This window comes from Leucopleurus acutus (assembly GCF_964270905.1).
Source record: "Leucopleurus acutus genome assembly, chromosome: 3".
NCBI lineage: Eukaryota > Metazoa > Chordata > Mammalia > Artiodactyla > Delphinidae > Leucopleurus > Leucopleurus acutus.
The window spans coordinates 6,159,167-6,183,777 of NC_139145.1; the positions used below are offsets into that span (position 1 = coordinate 6,159,167).

At 56.2% G+C, this 24,611-nt stretch overlaps 1 protein-coding gene across 1 annotated transcript in view; it reads right to left on the bottom strand.

The window, feature by feature from the left end:
• FBN3 (fibrillin 3) overlaps positions 1 to 24,611 on the bottom strand; it is a gene marked incomplete at both ends in the record, with an annotated part of 60,439 nt that overhangs the window by 34,050 nt on the left and 1,778 nt on the right. Inside the window, 29 exons of the mRNA XM_082835569.1 lie at positions 15 to 140; positions 616 to 738; positions 937 to 1,059; positions 2,408 to 2,533; positions 3,521 to 3,646; positions 3,816 to 3,938; positions 4,389 to 4,514; positions 5,433 to 5,558; positions 6,587 to 6,715; positions 7,045 to 7,170; positions 7,349 to 7,573; positions 9,351 to 9,476; positions 9,745 to 9,795; positions 9,906 to 10,043; positions 10,158 to 10,277; positions 11,442 to 11,567; positions 11,656 to 11,781; positions 13,787 to 13,840; positions 14,123 to 14,398; positions 14,521 to 14,643; positions 18,143 to 18,268; positions 18,388 to 18,507; positions 18,589 to 18,732; positions 19,107 to 19,238; positions 19,350 to 19,502; positions 21,996 to 22,121; positions 22,259 to 22,384; positions 22,495 to 22,692; positions 24,489 to 24,584. Coding sequence (XP_082691695.1) covers positions 15 to 140; positions 616 to 738; positions 937 to 1,059; positions 2,408 to 2,533; positions 3,521 to 3,646; positions 3,816 to 3,938; positions 4,389 to 4,514; positions 5,433 to 5,558; positions 6,587 to 6,715; positions 7,045 to 7,170; positions 7,349 to 7,573; positions 9,351 to 9,476; positions 9,745 to 9,795; positions 9,906 to 10,043; positions 10,158 to 10,277; positions 11,442 to 11,567; positions 11,656 to 11,781; positions 13,787 to 13,840; positions 14,123 to 14,398; positions 14,521 to 14,643; positions 18,143 to 18,268; positions 18,388 to 18,507; positions 18,589 to 18,732; positions 19,107 to 19,238; positions 19,350 to 19,502; positions 21,996 to 22,121; positions 22,259 to 22,384; positions 22,495 to 22,692; positions 24,489 to 24,584 — 3,840 coding nt within the window. The remainder of the gene's footprint in view (positions 1 to 14; positions 141 to 615; positions 739 to 936; positions 1,060 to 2,407; positions 2,534 to 3,520; positions 3,647 to 3,815; positions 3,939 to 4,388; positions 4,515 to 5,432; positions 5,559 to 6,586; positions 6,716 to 7,044; positions 7,171 to 7,348; positions 7,574 to 9,350; positions 9,477 to 9,744; positions 9,796 to 9,905; positions 10,044 to 10,157; positions 10,278 to 11,441; positions 11,568 to 11,655; positions 11,782 to 13,786; positions 13,841 to 14,122; positions 14,399 to 14,520; positions 14,644 to 18,142; positions 18,269 to 18,387; positions 18,508 to 18,588; positions 18,733 to 19,106; positions 19,239 to 19,349; positions 19,503 to 21,995; positions 22,122 to 22,258; positions 22,385 to 22,494; positions 22,693 to 24,488; positions 24,585 to 24,611) is intronic.

A 24,611-nucleotide genomic window follows, 5' to 3' on the forward strand; every position in this document is an offset into this window, starting at 1 on the left:
GCCCCAGACCTCACCCTGGCAGGCGTGCTGGTCCTCTGTGGGGTTGAAGCCCATCTCGCATTCACAGCGGTACCCCCCGGGGGCATTGAGACACTGCCCATTCTCGCAAAGGTCCACATTCTCTGCACACTCGTCCCTGTCTAAGGGGACCCAGAGACAGAGGGCTGGGGGTCAGCTGGCCAGGACCCACTCAGGGTGGGCAGGTGGCCCCTGTCATTCAAATCCTTCAGTCACCCAGGGTTCCAGGGAGCTGGCAAGTAGCCCGGGGAACTTGGAGGGCAGGTGACCAAGTCAGGGCCAGGGAGCAGATAGGGGACCTGGTCACTCAGGATCTGGGGTGGAGGGCCGCCAGGAAGTAAGCAAGTTCTCCTGTTCCCCACATCCATAAGGCTCCATGCATTCTGAGTCCAGGGGAGAAGACTGCCTCCAGGGACTCAGGCTCTGGCCTGTGGCCCCAAATGCTGAAGGCATGTCCTCTCCGGCACCCACGGGGTGGGTGGGTGGATCAGTGCAAGTCGGGAAGCCAACTGACCACTGTGGCCACCTTGGAATCCAGCCCCCATGGCTGTGCCTCCCGGGCCCCTCCAGCCCTCCCATCCTAACCCCTGACCTCACCTTCGCAGAAGTAGCCGTCCCCGGCAAAGCCCGGGGGGCAGGCACAGCGGTAGGAGCCGGGAGTGTTGAGGCAGTCAGCTCTCGGGCTGCACCCATGCTCCTGGAAGGCGCATTCATCCAGGTCTGCAGGAGATGGGACCCGGAGTCCCCTGGGTGTGTGCACTGAGGGGCTGCAGGGAGGCAGACCCTCCAACCCCAGCCCTGACCGGCCCCCCTGGACATGCCTGAGCCCAGCCACCCCTCCCTGCCACCTGCCTCCCCCTGCACCGCCCCACCTACCTCTACAGCTCTTGCCCGGACCTCCTGCCCTCAGGCACTCACCGTGGCATTCGAAGCCATCCCCCACCCAGCCTGGCTGGCACCTGCAGCTGAAACTCCCAGGGACGTTGAGGCAGGAGGCGTGACCATCACAGCTGTGTCCCCCAAGCTCACATTCGTCCACATCTGAGAGAAGAAGGACCCAGGCATAGGAGGGGCAGGACCAGGAGAGGGGGTGGAGCATGCAACAGCCCCGGGAAACCTGGGCCCAGTAGAAATAGGGCTTCAGGTACAGAGTGGCAAGACTCAGTGCAGGAGCAAGGGAGAGAGCAAGGATCTTCCCTAGGGCAGGGCTGGCCCAGACATGTCCCCACACCACTGCGGGAGCTTCCCCCTTCACCCAGAGCCCAAGAGGAAAACCCCCAAACCCAACAGGGCATGACTCCCAGAAGCGCCCAGAAATGGTCTGAAATGGCAGCATGAGAGACTTAGGGCAGACGCTAAGAGGAACTGTCCTAATGCACACGCTCCCTCTCTAAAGCAGGATTTCCTTCTAAAGCCGTGTGTCTAATCCTCAACCAACTTTGCACCACACTTATCTCGGCCATGTTCCTACACCGCCTAAATGAACTGCTGTTCGCTGAAAGCTTTACACTGCCTCCCATTTTTACTCACGTGAACATATTTTAAAAGAAAAATAACAACGATCTCTAAGAAATCACGGGTTTGATACTGTTTTCCAAGGTTTCTTTCCAGTATGCATTAAAATAACTATGTACTTATGGCAGGTAGAATTATGTTCTCCCAAAAAAATGTGTTCCAATCCTAACTCCCAGAACCTCTGAATGTGGCCTTTTTTGGAAATAGGGTCTTTGTAGGTGTAACGAAAATCAGATGAGGTCATCCTGGATTACAGGGGGATCAAAACCAATGACTGGCGTCCTCATAAGAAGAGGGAAATTTGGACACAGAGAGGAGAACGCCCTGTGATGATGGACGTGGAGATTGGAATGGTGTGTTCAAGGACGCCAAGGACCAATGGCCACCACCAGAAGTGAGGAGAGAGGGATGGGAGAGATTCTCCCTCTGGGGCCCCAAGAAGGAACCAACCCTGCCGACACTATGATTTCAGACTCTGGCCTCCAGAACTGTTAATTCTAGAGAGAGTAGATTTCTGTGGTTCTGAGGCACCAGGTTTGTGGTCAGGGGGTTCAGCAATCCTGGGAGGCTGAAACAAGAACTACGGAAGTGTTTAAATGTTCATCCCTGTACCACTTAAGAGCATCAGGCTAGCATGCTCTGGGAACTGGTGTGGATACAAAGGGACCCAGAGCTCCCCCCGGCAGAGCTGCTATGGGAGCCCCAGGGGCACGTGATCGGATCCTAAGCTTTGCTTTAACGTGAGGCCCCACGAGTGGAAATGTGTAAGAATGAGGTCTGGCTGTACTCTGCTCCAAGGGATGGGGCAGACCCCATGAACCCTAAGTTGGCCCCTCGGGGGCCCCCTCGCCTGCTCCACTGACCACCAGCTCACCGGAGCAGCCCGTGGCCCCCTTTCTGACGACGTAACCCAGCTGGCAGTGGCAGACAAAGGAACCCCTTGTGTTCTCGCAGACCCCATGGAGGCAGATGTAGGGGTTCAGGTCACACTCGTCCACGTCTGTGAGATGACAAGAGAGGAAGCAGGTGAGGGTGGGGATGCAGCAGCATTGCTAAGTGCCCTGCCACATGGGTCCCCTGCATCGGGGTTCTCTTTGCCCATCTTCAGGGGTGGGGAACTCCCCCAATTCCACCGCTGGGCAGCCGCGAATGTTCAGTCAACAGTCTACAGCACATATTCCGTGGAACACACCAGACATGCATTCCCAAAAGGATTTTATACCAATACATTTAGACAACGCTGAGTTAAACAGAGCTAACTGGATTTTTTTCTCCTGCAGGCCTTTTCAGAGCCTTTATGCCAACGTGGATCTGCAAGAAGGGATGGAGGAAGCAGCATTTCCTATTTAACTTGGTCTTAAGCCCCCTTTTCTTCAGTGTTTCCTAAGACACCTGTGATCGGGAATGCTTTAAGCTGTCCTGGGCTGGACACATCTCCCTGGGAGGGTTATGTTTTTTACTTCCTGGTACTTCCTCACACTGGCCCCAGCTCTGCCCTGATGGGGCACCCAGTAGACATCTGCTCCCTGGGCCCCGTGATGACCTGCAGCCAGGACAGGACGGTGATCACGGCCCAAACAGCTTGGATCCCCAAGCAGGGCTCAGAGAATACAGTGTCTTTCCATCTAGCTCACCTTCCTCTGCAGAAAACCCCTTGGTCTGCAGTGATCCTACACATTGCTTTCAGAACAGGGCACACGCCTCTGCATGCACTGGGTACACGGTAAGTGTTCAATAACTGTTCATAAAATAACAAGGTTCAAGGGCCTCTGCTGCTGTGAATGAGATCCCACGGGTCTTGGTGCAGGGGCACTAGGCACAGGCGGCCAGGAGCAGACTGCCAAGTGCAAAGCCTCATCTCCCCTGCCCGCGTGTGACGGGGATGGGACTGTCGTCCGTCTTGCCCACGTGGCCTCCTTGTGTGGAAGGCCTGGTGGGTGAATTGTGAAGCTGCCTCCTCCACCTGTATGTAGTCCCAGCTCCTCACCCACACACGTCCTCATGTCCAGCGTGGCCACAAAGCCGTCGTAGCAGAGGCAGCGGTGACCCCCCGGCACGTTGATGCACTGGCCCCCGTCACAGATGTCCGGGTTCTCCTCACACTCGTCCACGTCTGGGGGAGCAGGGTGGGGGGCTGGGCTGCAGGCAGGCAGGGATGGAGGGGGAGTCCCAGGGACCCTGCTGCAGGGTCAGCGGCCTGTCCCGGGTCTGGCCGGCTGCGTCTGGGTTAGGAAAGGTGTGTTCCCCATCCCACGCGGAGGGAGGGGGCCGCGCCCACCCACCTGCACACGCCCTCCCATCAGGCATCAGCGAGTAGCCGTGTCCGCAGCCACACCGGTAGCTGCCCTCGGTGTTAATGCAGTGCACGTGGCAGCCACCGTTCCCAGAGCGGCATTCGTCCACGTCTGCGGGAGGCAGGGCGAGGTAGAGGTCGTGGCGGGAGTGAGGTGGGGGTCGTGGCGGGGTGGGAGGCAGGGCGAGGTGGGGTGTGATGGGAGCGAGGTGGGTTGGCGTGGCAGGGCGAGAGGCAGGGCGAGAGGCAGGACGAGGTAGGTGCATGGCGGGAGCGAGGTGGGGGCGTGGCGGGGCGGGAGGCAGGGCGAGGTGGGGGCGTGGCGGGAGTGAGGTGGGTGGGCGTGGCGGGGCGGGAGGCAGGGCGAGGCGGGGCATGGCGGGAGCGAGGTAGGGGCGTGGTGGGACGGGAGGCAGGGGGAGGTGGGAGCGAGGTGGGGGCGTGGCGGGGGCGGGTCAAGCAGGGGTCTGACTAGGGGGCGGGGCCAGCAGAGGCAGGGACTTGGAGAGACTGCTGTGGTAGTGGGGGCCTCGGCTGGGGCTGGGGGCGGGCGCGGTCTCACCCACGCAGCCTTGGCGGTCAGGTGTGCTCTGGAAGCCGGCGTGGCAGGAGCACTGGAAGGCACCAATGACGTTGACGCACTGGCCGTGGGGACACAGGCCGTCACTCAGGGAGCATTCATCAACGTCTGCAGGGGGAGCACATGGCTGGTGGGGACAGCAGGTAGGGGAGGGGCCCCAGGGAAGGCCCGACCTGTGTTCAGCCGCCATCTGCAGGACCCCGAGGCACTGGGACACGTGTGCACTCCGATACATTCATGCTCCTGGCATCCACACGCCACCACAGGTGTGAGTCCACACCTCACCCTTGTACAAACACGCACCCACACCCAGATCCACGTGCCCACACACGTGCACACCCACAAGACCACGTGCACACCCACAAGACTCACCCAAAACACACCCTTGAATACACACACCCTCAGCAGATAACACCCACACCCTGATCCATGCACCTACGTGCACACAGCTCACACACAAACACACCCTCACACCCACTCACATGCAAACACAATCACCCTCAGTAGACACACCTTCACAGCCACATGCACACTCATAAGACTCACAAATACACCTCATACCCACTCATATGCACACACACTCACCCTCGACACACACCCACACCCACATGCACACAGCCCATTCACAAACACACCCACCCGTGTGCAAACACACATCCACACCTAGACACACATTCTCTCACAAGCTCATTAGATGCACAAACACCACATCCCCTCGCATAAGAACACGCATCCTTGTGTAGACACACAGTCAGACTCACATATAAACACTCATGCACACACTCACTCCTATACACATTCCCAGATACACACCTGCATGCTCACACAGACACACAAATACACACTTCCTCCGCCTCACGTCATATCACACGGACACACAATGACCTGCACCCATGCTACCTCATGCATGCGACCGCTCACATGCATAGAGACTGACACACGTGTGCACACATATACATAAGTATGTACTGAGGGAGATGCACAAACACACACTCCCATCATCTCCCTCATGCAGCCCACACTCACCCTCACAAGCAGTGCCCTTGGCCACCAGCGCATGTCCAGCGGGGCACTGGCACTCGTAACTCCCATCTGTGTTGGTACAGGTGCCTCCCCGGCACAGCAGTGGGTCCCGGGCACACTCATCCACGTCTGGGCGTGTGGAGAGAGAGAGAGGAGGTGTGAGGACGCTGACCTGGCAGGGTGTGATGTGGCTTGTGGAAGCTTCTCCCTGTGCCCCTCTCCCCCAACCCTGTCACCCTGGCTGAAGCCGAAAGGGCCTGGAGTTTGGGGACTTGGGTGACCCATGGGAGTCAGACTGGGAGGGAAGCTGGAATTCTCAGAATTATCAGGGACACAGGCTGACACTCCTGGAGCTGAAGGAGGCCCTGAGAAGCGCCCCCTGGAGGACACAGAGGGAAGGCAAGGCCCAGCCCCTCCAGGCATCAGCACAGGGAGTGGGGGACCTCACCACCCACCCCCACTCTCCTCCCACTCCAGCCTCACGGGCCTCCTTCCACCCCTCAGGTGCTGTTCCCCCTCCCACCCGGCCCTCCACACAGCAAATCCTTCTAACCTTCACGTCCACCCCAGGGCCTTTGCATGCACTGTTCTTTCTTCAAGCTGCTCTTCAGCCCCTCTTCACCCCAATTACTCCCACTCTCTCAGCCCCACAGAATGGGATACATCCTAGGGGGCTACGCTCCCACTGCACCATATGGCCCTTTCAAGTGCTTGTGACAGTGGCTATTTTGCATTTGTCTGGAGATTTATTTTATTAAACATCTATCTCCCCATTAGGTCACGAGCTCAGAGAAAATGGCCCTCTGCTGCCGAGCTCTCTGTGGTTCCCCTGAGTAGATGCACATGAAATGTTCACTGAATGAAAAAGTGAATGAAAGGGGAAGAGGCTCCTCTGTCCCGGGCCCCCTCCTCTTCTCATGCTATGAGCCCCCCGGGAGGCCTGCCCGAATCTTGGTTCCCAGGCTTCTCATCTGAATGCCACACCCAATGTCCAGCAGCCTACAGGGATGACGCCCACACTCACTGTGTCCCAGCTGGATCATGGCTTCTCCCCACTCCGGCCCCCTCCACCTACATCCATCACAGCAATGTCACCCCCATCCCTCGGCTCGGCCCCGAGACCCCCGAGCATCACCCTGCCTGGGGTGGCTGCCTACCCATGCAGTTCTTCATCATCATGAAGCCACTCTCGTAGCCATGGAAACACTCACACTCGAAGCTGCCCGGAGTGTTGACGCAGGTGCCCTGGCCGCAGAGGTCAGGGGAGATGCGGCACTCGTCAATGTCTGTGGAGAGAGCGGGCACGGGCCGGGCCTCCACATCTGCAAACACCCAGGGGTGCACAGGAGCCCCAAGCTGCTGAACCCAGGTTAACAGACGAGGGTAGGGAATTTCCTTCCAGCCTGGAGGCCCCTGGAGGCCACCTCTGCCAGCCCCTCCTTTTATAGCTGGGATCCTGAAGGCCCAGAGAGGGTGTTGAGCTGTCCTCGGTCACAGAGCAGGCAGGTAGACAGGCAGGAAAAGGCCGGTTCTTGTCTTTCAGGTGCCTCTAGTTCATGGCCCCCATCCCTGTAGGCGCCCCCCAACCGCCCAGGAGGCAGACGCGGGCACGTACCTGTGCAGTTCCTTTCCTGGGCGTCCAGGGCAAAGCCCCCAGCACAAGAGCAACGAAAGCTGCCCACGGTGTTGCGGCAGGTGCCGTGTGCACACAGCCCGGGGAAGGCTTTGCACTCGTTCACATCTGCAGCATGGGAGCACAAAACGTCACGCCGCCCCGATGTCTCTGGGTCCCCACCCCCTGAGCGTTCACCCCTCTGGCCACAGATGTTTGCTCTCTCCCAAACACACGTCCCACCTCCAGGCCTCTACCCACGCTGTGCCCTCTCCCCATCCACCAGGTTCCCTGAGCCCAAACACACCTTTATAGAAGGGCTGGCCTGAGAGGAAGTCCCGGCTGGCAAAGCCCAGCCCCCGGGGACACAGGCTGGCAAACGCTGGGGACTCAGGCTCAGGGCACGCCTCGCACGCGGCCCCCCACGCGGCTCCCAAGGAGCAGCAGCAGACGTCCATCCGGTACTTGCCGGGCAGGGCGGCCCCACATTCATCCTCATCCCAATGCAAGAAACAAAGCTCCAGGCGCACATCTGCAAGGAGGGGCAGTCACCAGTCCTGCCCCTGCTACACTGTGCCTGCCAGGACAGGCATTAGAGCCTCCTTCAGCAGCTTCTTCTGAAACTTCCTCCCCAACGGGAAGAGTGACTTCCTTATGCTGAGATTCGATATCATCCAATACTTCTTTTTTTTTTTTCTGGCCGTGCTGCGTGGCTGGTGGGATCTTAGTTCCCTGACCAGGAATCGAACCTGGGGCCCCCAGCAGTGAGAGCACCGAGTCCTAACCACTGGACCACCAGGGAATTCCCAACAGTTACATTTTAAAAATGATATCATCCAATAGTTACATTTGAATAATGGTATCATCCAAAACTTACACTAAAATAACTTGCACTGCTAGGTGCTTGCTATGTGATGGGCACTGTTCTAAGCTCATCAATCCATTGAATCCTCAAAATAACACCAAGAGGAAAATATTATCATCATGCCCATTTTACAGGCAAGAGAACTGAGGCAGAGAAGGGTTAGGTAGCTGACCTGAGGCCAGTTAGTAAGAGGTAGAGCGGGGTTCAAACTAGACCATCTGGCTCCAGAGTGTGCGTGTTTAACCTGTAAAACTCCCTTAGAATAATCTGGGAGTGGATAAGCCTTCCTCGGCACCAGACATGAGGGTCTAAGAATGGGGCTGGTTAACTATGGCCTGGGGTGCCAGCCTCCTGTTTTTGTAAATAAAGTTTTATTGACACACAGCCACATCCATTTGTTTCTGTACTGTCTGTGGGTGTTCTTACACTACACGGCAGAGCTGAGTAGCTGCAACAGACTGTGAGGCCCCAAAAGCTGAAAACATTTGCAGAAACAGCTGGCTGATCCCTGGTCTAAGACAACTTCTCACTCTTTACAAAAGGAACATACGTTTAAGGGGGTCCATTTGAGGACAAGACCCTGTTACAGAATCTTTAGGAAAAACTAAAGATAAGCAGAAGCGCCGTGACACACAGGGATCTGTCTTAAGTTCCCGTGTACCCGGTGGCTTGGTCCAGGGCTGACCAGACTGAGCCATTTCACCCGGCCGTGAATTCAGCAATGGCTTTTTTCTCTTTACTCAGTTACTTTCTTTCCTTGCTCACCTTTTGGAATCAGCAAGAAGACCCGCTGCACACCTGAAGCTCAGTTTAGAAGGAAATCGAAGTTGAGAAGGGTCATCAGGGCCCATCTGCCTGATGTTGGCCAGGCTCCAAGGTGACCCCGAGGAGGCTACCAATGGATTGATGGGACTACAGGAGGAAAAGCTGATAGAACTCGGAGCACTACCTGCTGGCCGGCACATGCTTTTGGCCAAGAAATGTCCTGTTCGAGATGTTGATAGGGACAAAGCAAGAAGCCCTCATCGAGGGGGAAAATATCTCAGAGCCTTTGAGACTGAGGGTAAGCCATTCAGGGAAAGGGTTTGAGCCCTGGATGCTGAGGAAGGTTCACCAGCATCACTTAGCACTCATGCTAGAGGCACCTCCTGCTCAAATCCCCCCGTGTAAACCTTACTCGCTAACAAGAAAGAATAAACGAAGGTTGCAAGTATTATTCCACGAGACTTTGCCATCTGCAATGAGCTTCCTTAGAAGGGCAGTTGAGAAGATGCATCCCCCAAAACAAATGTCTTTGGAGACACGTGGACAGGAGGTGGGCAGTGAGCAGAGGGTCCTGGAGGAACCCCGAGATCCCACTTGTCCCTAGGAGGGGTCTCCAGCCGCCGGGAGTGGAGGCAATGAAGGGCAGGGGGCCCTGCATGGGGACCCAGCCCGCACTCACCCACGCACAGCCGGCCCGTGGCATCCAGCGTCAGGCCCTCAAGACACTCGCAGTGGAAGGAGCCAGCGGTGTTGAGGCAGCGCCCATTGGGACAGACCCCCGGGAAGACCTCACACTCGTTCACATCTGGGCAGCAGCAGACAAGGAGGAGAGGCAAGGGCTGGAGACTCCCAGGAGCTGTTCCCGTGGGGCCTCAGGACACCACGTGGTCCTTGGGGAGGGGGAAGGGGCAGTGCCAGCCTCGGGCTGGCAGATCGCGAGGAAGACCCAGGTACCAAGGAGGGAGAATGTCTCGATCTCAAATGACTTCAGGGAGGGGCCCCAGGCAGCCCCCATGACACTCGCCCACGTGTGGCTTGGAGGGCGAACCGAAGAGGGTGGGGATGGGGGTTACCTTCGCAGCTGAGCCCCTTCACGCGGGCGAAGCCACGGGCACAGGCGGGGTCTGTGGTTGGGGAGAGGAGTCACTCTCTCCACTCAAACACAGGGGATCTGTCCCCCCCCCAGTTGTCCCGATGGCGTGGGAGCCCCCGGAGCCCCCCCTTAGGGCATTACCCATGTCACAGCGTTCGCAGGGGCTCCCCCAGGCAGCCCCGAGCGTGGCGCAGCACTCGGACCGCAGGGTGGCTCCATGCAGGTTCGCCTCGCAGCGGCCATCCTGGACCTTTAGCCAGCAGGTGCCTTTGGTGCTGTCTGCGGGGAGGGGCTTGCTGTCTCACCTGGCGGGCCCACACCTGCACGCCGACCCGCATAGACCCAGCCTACTCCGGGGCGTCGGGGTCCCCGCTGCTCCGTGGGGCCTCTCACCTAAGCACACGGTGCCGGAGGGTCCCAGGCGGCTGCCGGGGGCGCACTCGCAGGCGTAGGAGCCGGCCAGGTTGCGGCACACGCCGTTCACACACGGATTGGACAGGCACTCGTCGATGTCTGCAGGGACAGCCCCCCCCCCAGCCGCCCCACCCCACAGTGAGTCCTGAGCTGCAGGAGGGGGAGCCCCACCTGACCAGGGGCCCCTCCTCCCCACGGCTGCCAAAGTCCAGAGGCAGGGGGCGCAAGCGGTCAGAATACAAGGAACGGACTGCGCAGGCTCAGACGCACGTGAGTTTGCACCGAATCGTCTTGTGCACCTGCACAAGCACGCTGACGTGCAGGGTCCTGGGAGCGCACACAGGTAAAAGTGCAGAGGGATAGGCACGGTGGGGAACTGTGGCCCTCAAAGGGTCGGTCATGGCACACGACAGGTGAGAGGCAGGAGGGAAACCCAGAGGGGATGGAGGCCTGGGCGTGGCCAGGGTGGGGGAGGGGTGTCAGCTGGAAAGAAGACAAAGGACCAGGGGAGGGGTGGGGCCAGACGAAAAGCTTGTGCGTGACTGTGTGCGGGTGCGCGCGCGCAAGCATCTGTGAGTGCCAAGGGATGTATGCGATGGGCAAGGTCATCACAACAACGTGTGTGTGGGCAATGGCGAGCATGCACACTTGAACATGTGTATGTCGGTGACTGCACGCGTGGGAGAGGGAGGATGGGCACGTATTGTGTATAAGCGTGAGTGTGTATGAGCATGTGAGTGCACAACTGTGCAGGTATGTGAGGGTGTGTGTGACTGCACACGTAAGTGTATGTGGCTGTGAGCCTAAGTGTGTGAAAGGGTGAGTGAAAGAACGTGGGCACACACATATCTTTGAGTGTGCCCGTGAGGGTGTGTGGCTGTGGGAATGTCTGTGAGTGTGAATATGGGTATGTGAGTGTGTTTTGTGTGAGTACCAGTGTGTGACTGAGTGATCATATGCACACATGTGTGAATGTCGGAGGGTCTGAGTGTCTGCATAAGGGTGTGCCTTTGAGGGTGTAACTGCGGCTGTGAGCATGCGTGTAAAGTGTGAGAATAAGTGTGTGAATGTGGGTATTGTGTGTGTACCTATGAGTGTGTGTAACCGTGAGACTGAGTGTGAATACATGTATGCCTTTGAGCGTGTCTGTGCGCGTGAATGCAGGTATACATGCGTCTTTGAGCATGCGTGTACCCAGAGCACGCAGCGTGCATAAGCATCTGCGTGTATGTGTGCGTGGCTGTGTGCCCCGCGACCCTGTACCTTCGCAGGTCTCCGTGTCTTGCCAGAAGCTGAAGCCCTGGGGGCAGGAGCAGCTGTAGCTGCCAGGGCTGTTCCGGCACCGCCCGTTGTCACACAGGAGGCTGTTGAGTGCACACTCATCCACATCTGCAGGGTGAGGGGGGGAGAGCGGGGTGAGGGGTGTGCAGTGGGGGCGGCCCACCCACCTGCCCGTCCACTTGCCGGGCACGCTCACCCATGCACTCCTTGCCGGCTGCGGCTGCCTCATAGCCCAGGTTGCAGATGCAGCGGTAGCTGCCCCGCAGGTTCTCACACATACCGTTGGCACAGACATCAGGATCGAGGGCACACTCGTTGATGTCTGCACCAGGAGGGGGGCGTCAGCAGCTGCCCTGGCTCCCTGGAGGCTCCAGAAGCCATGTCCCCCGGGGCCAGAGCTCCAGCCTAGACCCTGCCTCCTTCCCCTTGAAACCAGGGTTTCTCAGCACTGTGGATATTTGGGGCCAGATCATCCTTTGCTGTGACGGGGGGCGTCCTGTGCATTGTAGGATGTTGAGCAGTATTTCCAGCTTTACCCAGGAGGTGCCAGTAGCACCCTCCCCAATATCTGTCCAGACATTGCCAAATGGCCCCTCGGGAGGGGGGACAAAACTGTCCCCAGCTTGGAACTCATGGAACAGATGTTTATACGGCAGCGACATAATTTTGAAAAAAAAAGTGCAATCATAATCACTACCATTATAGGATGTTTACTATTTTGTGCCAAGCGTATTAGCTCATTTGATCCTCACAACATCCCTGAAATGGGTCTTACCGTTATCTCCACTGTACAGACAAGGAGGCACAGAGACGGTAGGTAACTAGCCTGAGGTTATTCAATCAATAAATAGTAGGGCCAGGATTCGAACCCACGCATCTGGCTCCAGAATCTGTCCCTTTAACTGACAGGGGGGTGGGGGAGGGGTGGACATCTGTCCTGCCCTGATGGCCTAGCAGTGGATGGGAAATCTTTATTTCTTGCTCAGGCAGAAAGGCTGTTTCAGGAAGGGATGGTGTCACAGGTTGGAGTCCTAACCCCCAGGATCTCAGCATGTGACTTTATTTGGAGACAAGGACTTTACAGAGGTGATCCAGTTAAAACGAGTTCATTAGGGTGGACCCGCAATCCATTCCAATATGACTGTATCCTTATAAAAGGGGGAAATTTGGGCACAGACACACAAGGAGAACCCCATGTCAAGAGGAAGGCAGAGGGGTAATTCCCTGGTGGTCTAGTGGTTAGGACTCTGCATTTTCACTGCCGAGGGCACGGGTTCCATCCCTGCTCGGGGAACTAAGATCCCGCAAGCTGCACGGCGTGAAAAAAAAAAAAGATGAAGACAGAGGGTGTAGGGATGAATTAGGAGTTTGGGAATAGCATACTCAGTACTATATATAAAACAGATAACCAACAAGGACTACGGTATAGCACAGGGAACTCAATATTTTTAATAACCTATAAGGGAAAAGAATCCGAAAAAGAAGAGATATGTATGTATAACTGAATCACTCTGCTGTACACCTGAAACTAACACAACATTGTAAACTTAAAAAAAAAAAAAAGATGAAGACAGAGGGCGTAGGGATGAATTAGGAGTTTGGGAATAACATACACAATACTATACATAAAACAGATAACCAACGAGGACTACGGTATAGCACAGGGAACTCAATATTTTTAATAACCTATAAGGGAAAAGAATCCGAAAAAGAAGAGATATGTATGTATAACTGAATCACTCTGCTGTACACCTGAAACTAACACAACATTGTAAACTTAAAAAAAAAAAAGATGAAGACAGAGGGCGTAGGGATGAATTAGGAGTTTGGGAATAACATACACAATACTATACATAAAACAAATAACCAACGAGGACTACGGTATAGCACAGGGAACTCAATATTTTTAATAACCTATAAGGGAAAAGAATCTGAAAAAGAAGAGATATGTATGTATCTATGTATGTATCTACTAGATATGTATGTATCACTTTGCTGTACACCTGAAACTAACGCAACATTGTAAACTTAAAAAAAAAAAAAAGATGAACGCAGAGATCGGGGTGATGCTTCTGCCAGCTGAGGATTTAAGAGTGAAGCGCTAGAAGCTGTGGGAGAGGCACGGGACAGACTCTCCCTCACAGCCCCGGAAAGAGCCATCCCTGCTCACACCTTGATCTCGGACTTTTAGCCTCTCCAGAGCCGTGGGAGAATAAACGTCTGTTGTTGAAGCCTCCCAGCCTGTGGTACTTTGTTACGGCAGCCCCAGCGACATGACAGTGCCCAACCACGACCCCACCTCTCTGTCCCAGCAGTGCCCCGCTCACCTCTGCCATCCGTGGTGATGCCAAGACCGCTGCTGCACAGGGCCTGGAACTCGGCTGCAGTGGCGGAAGCAGAGCGAGAGGGGTCAGTGGCCATTACCGAACCCAAACCACGCCCAAGATGTGGCCCCTTGGAGATGAGCGAGGGTCTGGGACTAAGATGCCCCCCGCAATGGGAAGAGCAACTTCCTTCCGTGTCTTCTTGGGGAGAGAAATCCCCACCCCCCCACCCCATAGGAGCCAAGTCCCCCCCCACACTGTCCCCTCCTGCCCCCTGGGTGATCAACTAGAAGCAAGAACTAAAGGAAAGCGGGTGGACGTGGGGCAGCCGACCCTCACCGGAGTTCTTGGCAGGACACAGCTGGCAGGGCTCCCCAAACCCGTGGTCGGGGCTCACACAGCAGCACTCGGATTTGGTGACGGCACCGGGGAAGGGGCGGGCACAAGAGCCCTTGTTGAGGGTCCCGTAGCACGTGCTACGCACGTGGGTATCCACGCACACGCGGCCATCAGCGCCCACCGCGAGCCCCCCCAGGCAGTGGCAGCGGAAGGAGCCCTCGGTGTTGGTACAGTGGCCGTTCATACAGATGCCCGGTGTCTGGCATTCGTCGATGTCTGCGGGGGGCCGTGGGCGACTGCGACAGGTCCCAGTGCCCCGCCACCCGCCCTTGCCGCCTCCCCTCACCTCTTCCTCCCCAATCCCCATCACTCCCCTGTGGTCCAGCCTCCAGCCTCACCCACGCAGTGGCGGCCACCGGGCGCCAGCAGGAAGCCGGGTTTGCAGAGGCACGAGAAGCTGCCGTCCTCGTTCAGGCACACTCCGTTGGCACACATGGTGGTGGTGGCACACTCGTTGTGGTCTGGGGACACCGGGAGAGGCTGGTTCCCAGCAGGGTCCCAGCAGTCACCCCTCTTTGGGCCAGCCCTGCCTGGTAGACCAGCCCCGCCCCCTCACTTTTCCAGGGACCCTTCCCAGGGCAGTTCGAGCCTGACAGGACAAAATGTGACTGTCGGGGACTATGTCGGCTTGGATATAGTGAACTGCTGGAGTGTGAACTCCCCTGGGGCAAGACTGGGGCCACTAGCTCGAGTCTGCATCTTCCATCCTGGCACACCGTAGCTGCTCTATAAATAGTTGCTCAAAGTCGAATACGTGAGGTGTGGTGGTGACACAACATTGCACTAAATACCACCAACTGTTCCTTTAAAAATGGTTAAAATGGTAACTATGTTATGTATATTTCACCACAATAAAAAACGCAAAAAAAATGGAAAAAATGAGGTACTGTTTGCATGACTTTATGAATGTAGTAAATGCCACCAAACTGTTCCTTTAAAAAGGGTAGGGGGCTTCCCTGGTGGCGCAGTGGTTAAGAATCTGCCTGCCAATGCAGGGGACATGGGTTCAAGCCCTGGTCCGGGAAGATCCCACATTGGAGCAACTAAGCCCGTGCACCACAACTACGGAGCCTGTGCTCTAAAGCTCGCGAGCCACAACTACTGAGCCTGCATGCCACAACTACTGGAGCCTGCGCGCCTACAGCCCGTGCTCCGCAACAAGAGAAGCCACCGCAATGAGAAGCCTGCACACGGCAGCGAAGAGTAGCCCCTGCTCACCGCAAGTAGAGAAAGCCCACACACAGCAACAAGGACCCAACACAGCCAAAAATAAATAAAATTTTTAAAAAAAAGGGTAGGAATGGAGCTGATACACACTACTGTACATAAAATAGATAAACAACAAGGTCCTACTGTATAGCCCAGGGAACTATATATTCAATATCTTGTAATAAACTATAATGGAAAAGAAAAAAAAAGGGTTAAATGGTAAATTGTACACTATGTATATTGTGCCACGATTTTTAAAAAATGCAAAAAAGAATTGCATACATGAGATGGTTGTTGCACGACCTTGGAAATATCCTAAGTGCCACCAAACTGTTCACTTAAAAATGCTACGTTCACTTTCCTGCAGAAAAAAATTGAATAAATGTGGGTGCACAACATTGGGAACTACTAAATAAACGCCACTGAATTTTTCACTTTTAAATGGTTAAATTTATCTTGCGTGAATCTCACTTGAATTTAAAAAGAAAAGGGCAAAAACCGTCAGCTGAGAAGAAAAGTCTAATTTAAAGGAAGGCGGTGGGTGCAGAAATGATGTGTTTACCAAAGTATCAGTTTTGAACAATAAAGGACTGTACCAAAAGGAAGGAAGGAAAGAAGGGAGGGAGGGAGGGAAGGAAAGGAAAGAATAAATGAAGAAAAGGTCCACACCAAAACTTGTACATGAACATTCATAGCAGCTTTATCCACAACAGCAAAGAGTGGAAACAACCCAAATAGCCATTAACCGATGACGTATAAACAAAATGTGGTCCTACTCGTATAATGGAATGTCATCTGACAATAAGAAGGAATGACGTTCTGACAACTGCTACAACACGGGTGGACCCTGAAAACATGATGCTCGGTGAAAGAAGCCAGTCACAAAAGGCCACGGAGTACGTGATTCCATTTATACAAAACGCCCCGAACAGGCAAATCCATGGAGACGGAAAGTCGATTAGCCTAGTGCCGAGGGCTGGGGGGGAAGAGAGAGGATTCTGGAATGACGGCTAATGGAGAGGAGGTGATAAAGAGGTTCTAAACTTAGATTGTGGTGATGCTTGTATTAAAAGCCATTGAAGTGGACACTTTAAATGGCCACTCTTATGGTATGGAATGATATATCAATAAAGATGCTAAGAAGGTTTTTTAAAAAATGAAAGAGGGCTTCCCTTGGTGGCGCAGTGGTTGAGAATCTGCCTGCTAATGCAGGGGACACGGGTTCGAACCCTGGTCTGGGAAGATCCCACATGCTGTGGAGCAACTAGATCCGTGAGCCACAACTACTGAGCCTGTGCGTCTGGAGCCTGTGCTCCGCAACAAGAGAGGCCGCGATAGTGAGAGGCCCGCGCACCGCGATGAAGAGTGGCCCCCGCTTGCCACAACTAGAGAAAGCCCTCACACAGAAACGAAGACCCAACACAGCCAAAAAGTTAATTAATTAATTAATTATTTTTAAAAAAAGAAAGAATGCACAGGGAACTATACTCAATACTTTATAATAACCCATAAAGGAAAAGAATCCGAAAACGAATAGATACATGTATAACTGAATCACTTTGCTGTACACCTGAAACTAACACAACATTGTAAATCAACTATACTTCAACTACAAAAAATAAATTAAAAAAATAAAATTTATATGTACCAAGAAAAACACTGATTAAGGATTTCAACTCTTACTGGTTACAGACTGCAGAGATCTGAAGGAAATATTAAAGACTTGATGGTAGGGCTTCCCTGTTGGCGCAGTGGTTAAGAATCCGCCTACCAATGCAGGCGACACAGGTTCGAGCCCTGGTCCGGGAAGTTCCCACATGCCTCAGAGCAACTAAGCCCGTGCACCACAACTACTGAGCCTGGGCTCTAGAGCACACAAGCCACAACTACTGAGCCCACGCGCCACAGCTACTGAAGCCTGTGCGCCTAGAGCCCGCGCTCCGCAACAAGAGAAGCCACCACAATGAGAAGCCCGTGTGCAGCAACGAAGACCCAAAGCAGCCAAAAATTAAAAAAAAAAAAGACCATGGTAAAATTATAAAACAATGAATTAATCAAAATTACTTTCAGTAGGTGATATCTAACTAATAAAAAACAATGCAAATAAAAATTATAATGATTTGTGCACAGACATAAATTACTATACCTAAAGTTAATGCTAAGAAAATAGCTAATTTAATAATCAACTTTCTAAATGTATCTAAAAATCAACAGAAAGTAAATGCTCTGCAAAAAAAAAAAAGAATGAAAGGAAGAAAATCCTTCCTGATGAGGGAAGACTACAAGGCAGGTCCCCTCAGAGAGGGAGACAGAAAAGAATAAAGGGAGTCCCCGGTGGCCCCTACAAGCTGCGGGGAGCTTGGGTGGCACCCCCATACCCCACAGGGAGCCTGAGATCGGGGCGCTCTCCACGGTCCTGACCCACCTCTCTCGAAGGCCAGACTCTCTCGAGGACAGGTGAGGGGCCATGAGTCAGGGGCAGGGGCAGACGCAGACAGCTGATGGCATGGTCTTAACCCAAAGGCCCCTTCCTGGGATTCAGGGCATGAATTCAGGAAGGAGAGAATGAAGGAGTGAGTAGGGGCTGGACAGACCACAAGGAGGATCTCAGATGGGCTGGTTCGGCTCAGAAAGGGGAGCAGAGGACCCACCGTGAGGAGGGAGGTGGGTGATGCAGCACAAGTGGCAAGACGCAGAAGGCAGCTACTGGGGCCCAGAAGCCGCTTCCCCACCCGCTCACCCTCAACTCACCCACACAGTTCTTGCCATCGGGGCCGAGCTCGAAGCCTGCATTGCAGACACACTGGAAGCTGCCTGCTGTGTTGACGCAGCGGCCGTGGTGGCAGAGGCCACTGCTGGCGATGCACTCGTCCATGTCTGGTGGGGAGGCAGGCAGGCAGTCAGCAGGCGTCCTCCTGGCCCCCAGGCTCTAATTCAGATGCAGGTTCCATCAGTCAGGCTCCCGGTCACCCCCACTGTCCGATGGACGGCCATACCCACGCACTCCTGCTTGGTGAGCGTCGCCTGAAAGCCCTCCCAGCACCGGCAGTGGTAGGAGCCGGGGGTGTTGACGCAGTCTCCGTGGTGGCAGGGGCTGCTGGCACACTCATCCACGTCTGCAGGCAGAGGACCCTGAGCCCCAGCCCGCCAGGGCGCTCCCCCGCCCCCAGCCCACCCCTGCCCCAGCCGCTGCTCACCGATGCACTCGCCCCGAACGTCCTGGGTGTAGCCCACGTTACACTCGCAGCGGTAGCTGGAAGAGGTGGGCAGGCAGCGGCCATTGAGACACAGGTTGGTGAAGTGTCGGCAGATGTCAATGGTCTGGTTCAGCGTGGCTGTGCCTGTGAGTAGGGCCGACGTGGGGCACCCGAGCATGTGCTGGCCCCCTGGGTCTGGACCTCACCTCTGGGTTCAGACACCCACTCAAGCTGGAACCCTACCCCTACGGCCAGGCTCTCCCACTTCAGCCGAGTCCTGCCCCACCTCCACCCTGGCTGAGACCCCCAGCCCCCCACGCCAGCCCTAGACCCTCACCCAAAACGCAAACCCTGACCTGGAGGCCTGGATCCCCAATCTACCCCCAGCCCCAGACCACTGTCAGTACTTTCATCCCTACTGCCCAGGCCAGGACCCACACTCCAAAGCCCTGACTCTCTGTCTCTGAGGCCTGGACCCCCTTCTCCCAAGGGAGGAGTCTTGGATCCCAAGTCCTCACCAATGTTGGTGTCACCAAGGCCCAGGCTGGGAACCCCACGCCCACTGGATCCAAAGCCAGGGAGGCCGGGGAAGGGGCCTGGGTAGGAGGGCAGCAGCGGGAGCCCCAGGGCACACAGGCGCTGGAACTCATCTGCAAGGAGGCGGGGTTGGAGGCCAAGCCTTCGGCTGTGCCCCGGGATCCCAACCCGCAGGCCAAGCTCTGGGGGCAGAGGAAGGTGGGAGGTGGCCCCAGGCCACTCACCAGAGCCCCGCGGCGGACACAGCTCAGGGGCCGGGCCAACTGCCCAGCACCTGCCCGTATCACAGCAGCACTGCCTATGGGTATAGTGGCCCGCGAGGTCTCCGGCACAGCGGCCCACGATCAGCGCCGAGAAGCAGGTGCCGGCACGGTGGTCTGCAAGGGGGTGGGGGGTCGGGAGGATCCGTTACCAGACTTCAAACCGCAGCTCTACCAGCACCATCTGCAGGACAGACCTCCTTGCCTCTCTGTGCCTCAGTTTCTCCATCCATGGGTAGGAGATGGCTCAGAACACCCACCTCACCTCGGTAGAGTGTTGCAGAGTGCACCGTATCTGGCACTCTGGCCAATCCTCACTGAGTGTGGATCTTATTACCAAGATTTCCAAATTACCCCAGGGAGGGAGACTTAGGCTCACGGTGAGCAAAAGTGTCCCAGCATCTAAAGCTGGCATTGTTAGGAAGCTCCCTGTCACTGCGGGTATTCAACCACACTGAGTAAGACCCCTGGTTCAGGGGGTTGCCCCGGTGAGAAGTCATGCTGGGTGCTCAAGCAGAGATGCTGGGATCTGTATCTGTGTGTCCCCGCCTACCAGCCCTGGGCATTCTGGGGAAACCTAAGAGGCTGTGAATTTGAGGAGGGGCTGGGGAAGCGGACTGGTGGACTGATGGCTGCAACTCTTGGAGAGACTGAGGCAGAGACTCCCCAGGTACGAAAAACACAGACGCTTCCACTGTGCCCTCGAGCCTGATGGCGTTACACGGTGATCATATTTCTCAAGCTCTGACTCTAAAAGAGCATATTTTTAGGTTTGAAAACCCACAAATGTTGGCCAGTGGCCCACAGCGGAAAAACCCCTCCCACCAGCCGGGAGGGCCCTTGCAGCTGTCCCTGAGCTGCCCGAGGCGGAGAAAACAGCAAGCTTTTCCACCTCCCCAGCCATACCCCGTGCACCTGGCGGGAGGGTAGGGGGGTGGTCCCCAGGTGCATGTGTGGGAGTCGAGGCTCTGCACTCAGCCCCACCCCTGGCCCACGAACAGGACTGGGCCTGCCCAGGCGAGAAGAGGTCAACAGACTTGTTCAAGGTCACACAGCTGCTGGAGAACTAGGCGGGATGAAAACCCAAATCCCTGAACCCCAGGGGACCTGACCAAGCAGCTGCTTCCCAAGTAGGGAAGACGAGACAAAATGTAAGAATTTTGACAAAAATGATGCTGCCTTTGCTTATTAAGCACCTACTGTGATCAGGCCCTGCTAAGCAGTCACAAACCCAACTTCCCTGCTCCCATGCCTTTGTGAATGTGTATTGAGTGCCCCCTACATCCAGCCCTGGGCAAATCTCTTCATAAATTGTTATTTAATCCTCCCCATGTGGTTTAGAACAGCCATTATCTCTGTTTCACAGATGAGGCAGCTGAGGCCCAGAGACGTTAAGTCACTCGCCCAAGGTCACAGAGTATGCAAGCAGCTTAAGTAGCAGTTGGAACTCAGGACTGAATTCCAAGCCCATGTTCAGAGGACACCTGACCTTGGTTCAAATCTAGGCTCTGCTATTTAGTGGTTGGGAAATGCGCTACAGTCCAGGGGACGTGCCCAGAGGTAGCCTCCCTGCCAGCCAAGATAGCCCCCGGAGGTGGAGGAATAAATAGGTCTGGCGCTGGCCATGGTACACTGGCAGAACTCCAGACACAATATTCCCTGTCCTGGCTGGTAGAGACCCAGCCTGAGATGTCCGAGTGGTGCTGGAGACCTGCCAAGCCCACCCCACCTCCCCAAACCAAGTCGCTATCCATGCCCCACCGCAAGTGTTCCTGGCCAGCCCTGTTGGCCACTGGCAACCTGTGAAGTCTAATGACCAGCTCATCAAGACAGCAGGACAGGGAGTGAGAGCCCAAGGATCCTCCCGCCCCAGCCAGGAGGGTGAGCCTCCAGGACGAGGCACAGCCCTGACGATCCCACCCTGGCTGGGGGCAGGGAGCGGGGAGGTCTGGGGAGCTGGGGTGTGGGTAGCTCTCTCTTCTGGACTTGTGGATTTGGCTTAAGCAAATCTCCCCTCTCTGGGCCTCAGTTTATCTCAAACACAGTGTGGGGGAAGACGGGGTACTTTTAAAAAGTCTTCGGGAGCGTAAAGAGGGATACAGGGAGGGGGCCAGAGAGGCTAATGGGCAGAAGAGCGTAGAGACGGAGGCCAGAAAACCAGATGGGCGTCAAGATGGGGGCATAGAGGTGGGGGCTAGAGGGGCGTAGAGGTGGGGGCTAGAGGGACAGAGGGGCATAGAGGCGGGGGCTAGAGGGGCACAGCGGCGGGAGCCAGAAAGGGAAGAAAGGCAACCAGTGAGCCAGAAGGGCATAGAGTCCGAGGGGCAGAGGGGCACAGCCAAGACACCGAGACAGGGGACCAGAGAGCTAAAGGGCATAGAGATGGGGGCTAGAGGGCCTCTCAGACTGGGGTCCAGAGAGCACAAAGGCCAGTGGGTAGGGAACCAGGATTAACGAGGGGATGGAAACCGGCGTCCGAAAAAGACAGAAGGGCATAGAAATCGAAGGACTAGAGGAGCCCGAGGGCCAGAGGGTTGCAGAGATAGATGAGCAGAGGGTCTGTCTCCTTCCTGCCCTCTGCCCCTCCAGCCCCCCTGGGCCCTGGCTCACCCAGGCAACGGGTACCGTCCAGGCTGCTGGCATAACCACGGGGACAGGTGCACACGTAGCTCCCGACTGTGTTGGTGCAGTCGCCCCCGGAGCAGAGGCCTGGCACGCTGATACACTCGTCCACATCTACGTAGATACATGTCCGGTTAGAGTCCAGCCCCCCAGCAGCCTTACCCCACCTCCACCTCCTCCTTCTTGCAGGGGAGCCTGAGCCGCCCAGAGCAGAGAGAAGGTCCCAGCTTGAACCTCTCCCCGTCGCCCACCTTCACACTTGGCGCTGTTCTCACTGAGCTGGTGTCCAGCTGGGCAGCGGCACTCAAAGGAACCCACAGAGTTAACACAGCTGCCCCCCTGGCACAGGCCTGGGATAGCCTGGCACTCATCCACGTCTGCAAGGGGATGAGAGGCACATCAGAGGGAGAAACCAAGGCTGCTGAAGGCTCCCACTCAGCCCTGGCTCCCAGGACCTCGGCCCTCACCCACTGGGCCCCCTACTCACCTTGGCAGGCCCCCGTGTGTATATTGGGGATGAAGCCCCGGCGGCAGGGGTGTGGCTGAGCAGAGCAGAGCTCACATGGGAAGCCCCAGGCCCGGCCCACAGTGGCACAGCAGAGCGCCTTGGTGCAGACGAGGCCTGTCAGCTGGTGCTGGCACCCCTCCAGGCCCACTCGACCAAAGCAGGGCCCTGTCCGGTAGTCTGCAGGGCAGATGGATGTGGGCAGCTGGCCTCAGGCTGCCCCCACCCCATAGTCTTCTGCATTTCCATCCCAGCAAGCCCAACTCAGGCCTCTACCTCTCTCGCCTGGACCACGGCGGTAGCCACCTTCCCAGCCTCCCTATACCAACACACCAAGTTTTTTTCCTGACCACAAGCCTTTACTCATACTGTTCCCCTTCCTTACCTGATGAACTCCTATTCACCCTTCAAAACCCTTTCTCTCCAAAGCATTCTCCAACCAACCTCCAAGAGAGGCCAGCACCTCCAAGCTTACAAAACCCAGGGCATGTCTGGAGACCCCCACCACTCCCCCAGGCCCACCCTCCCTTCAAGCCCGGGCAGGGACCCATGGATGCCCCGCTGGAGAGCCTCTCTCATCCTTGAGCACACATCTGGCTCTGCCAAATCTCCCAGACCCAGCATCCCCAAATGCTCTGAACCCACAACTCTGCATCCCTGACACCCCCTCCCCACCCAGCTGAAGGTGGTCTCATTGGCCCCCCCACCGCCGTGCACGGGCCCAGATGTGACTTCCTGGCTCCATCCTCCAGATGGCTCCAATCAAGGGGCTGGCACTGGACCAAGGGAAGCCCCTTCCAGAAGGAGACGCCAAAGCCAGCCCCCAGGCCTGTATGAAGGAGGGGAGACCTGCGACAGTCCTGACTTCCTAAAGCAAAACACGGCCCCCAGAATCTCACCTCAGTCATCCAGGACCCTGGAACCCCACTCACTCCTGCCTAGGCACCCAATCCTGCCTCTCTCTGGGGCCCCCACCCCCGCTCCAGGCCTCTCCTCTCCCACCCTCTCCACTAACCTTCATTTTCCCTCAGCCATCCCGACCGCTCCCCAAGTCGGCCCGAATTCCAGCTCCGTTTTCTCGCCAAATCCCGTTTCCAAATGCTCACTCTCAAACCCAGGTAACCCCCAGCCCCTCCAGCTTCTGATGCATGGCTATACCCTCTCTGACCCGGCTTCGGCCACAGATGGGCCTCCATCCCCAGCAGCACCCTTCACACTGGGGTGAGTCCCAGGGTCCTGCCCATTTTTGCCTTCCCGGGCTCCTTGGACACACAGGGCACTCTGATGGCTCCTACAGCTGCAAAACTCACCAGCCTGGGCATCCCCAACGCCACCTGCTTTTGTTCACTTTCTCATTCTCAGCTGCCCATGGTTTCCATTTCTCTGGTGGACCCTTAAATCGCCCTCCCTTTTCTTCCCCAAGAACCTCAACTATCCTCTGGGCTTCAGCCCCGTGGATGGGGCAGCCCCAGGCCTGGCTGTCCGGCTGCCTTCTGGGTGACCCACGGGCTCCTCGGCCAACACTGAGCCTCAGGGTCTTCCCCCTCCCTACCCCCGGCTGCACCATCTTCCCTCCAGTTTTCAGAGCAGACCTGGGATTTGTCCCTGCTTCCATCCCTCCCCTTGCCCTCCCCACCCCCCAACATCCAACTTCTCACAAAACATTGTTCTTTCCACCATGTTTGTCTTGGTTACAGCCTCCCAACAGGTGACCTCCACCCACCTCAGCCCGTGGGATCATTTCAACCGTGAGGATGAACCATGAGGGGGCGTGTCCATCTCATGAACTCCGACTTATCCCTTCTACAGGAAGCCCTCCGTGACTCCCTTCCCTGGAGCACAGTTTCTCTGCCCTTCACAGCAGCAGGGACAGCAGGAAGGAGGTCAGCTGGACCCTCCCAGGGCCTGGCCACGTCTCAGGGGCTGCCAGGAAGCCCTCCTCCCCCCAAACCCCTGCCCTGCGCTCAGCTTGGTACCTTTCTCACACTGAGGCCCCATGAAGCCGTACACACAGGCACAGCGGTTCGGCCCGATGCAGCGGCCCCCGTTGTGGCAGCCGTGGTCACAGACGGCTGTGGAGGAAGTGGGGGGGTGGTATG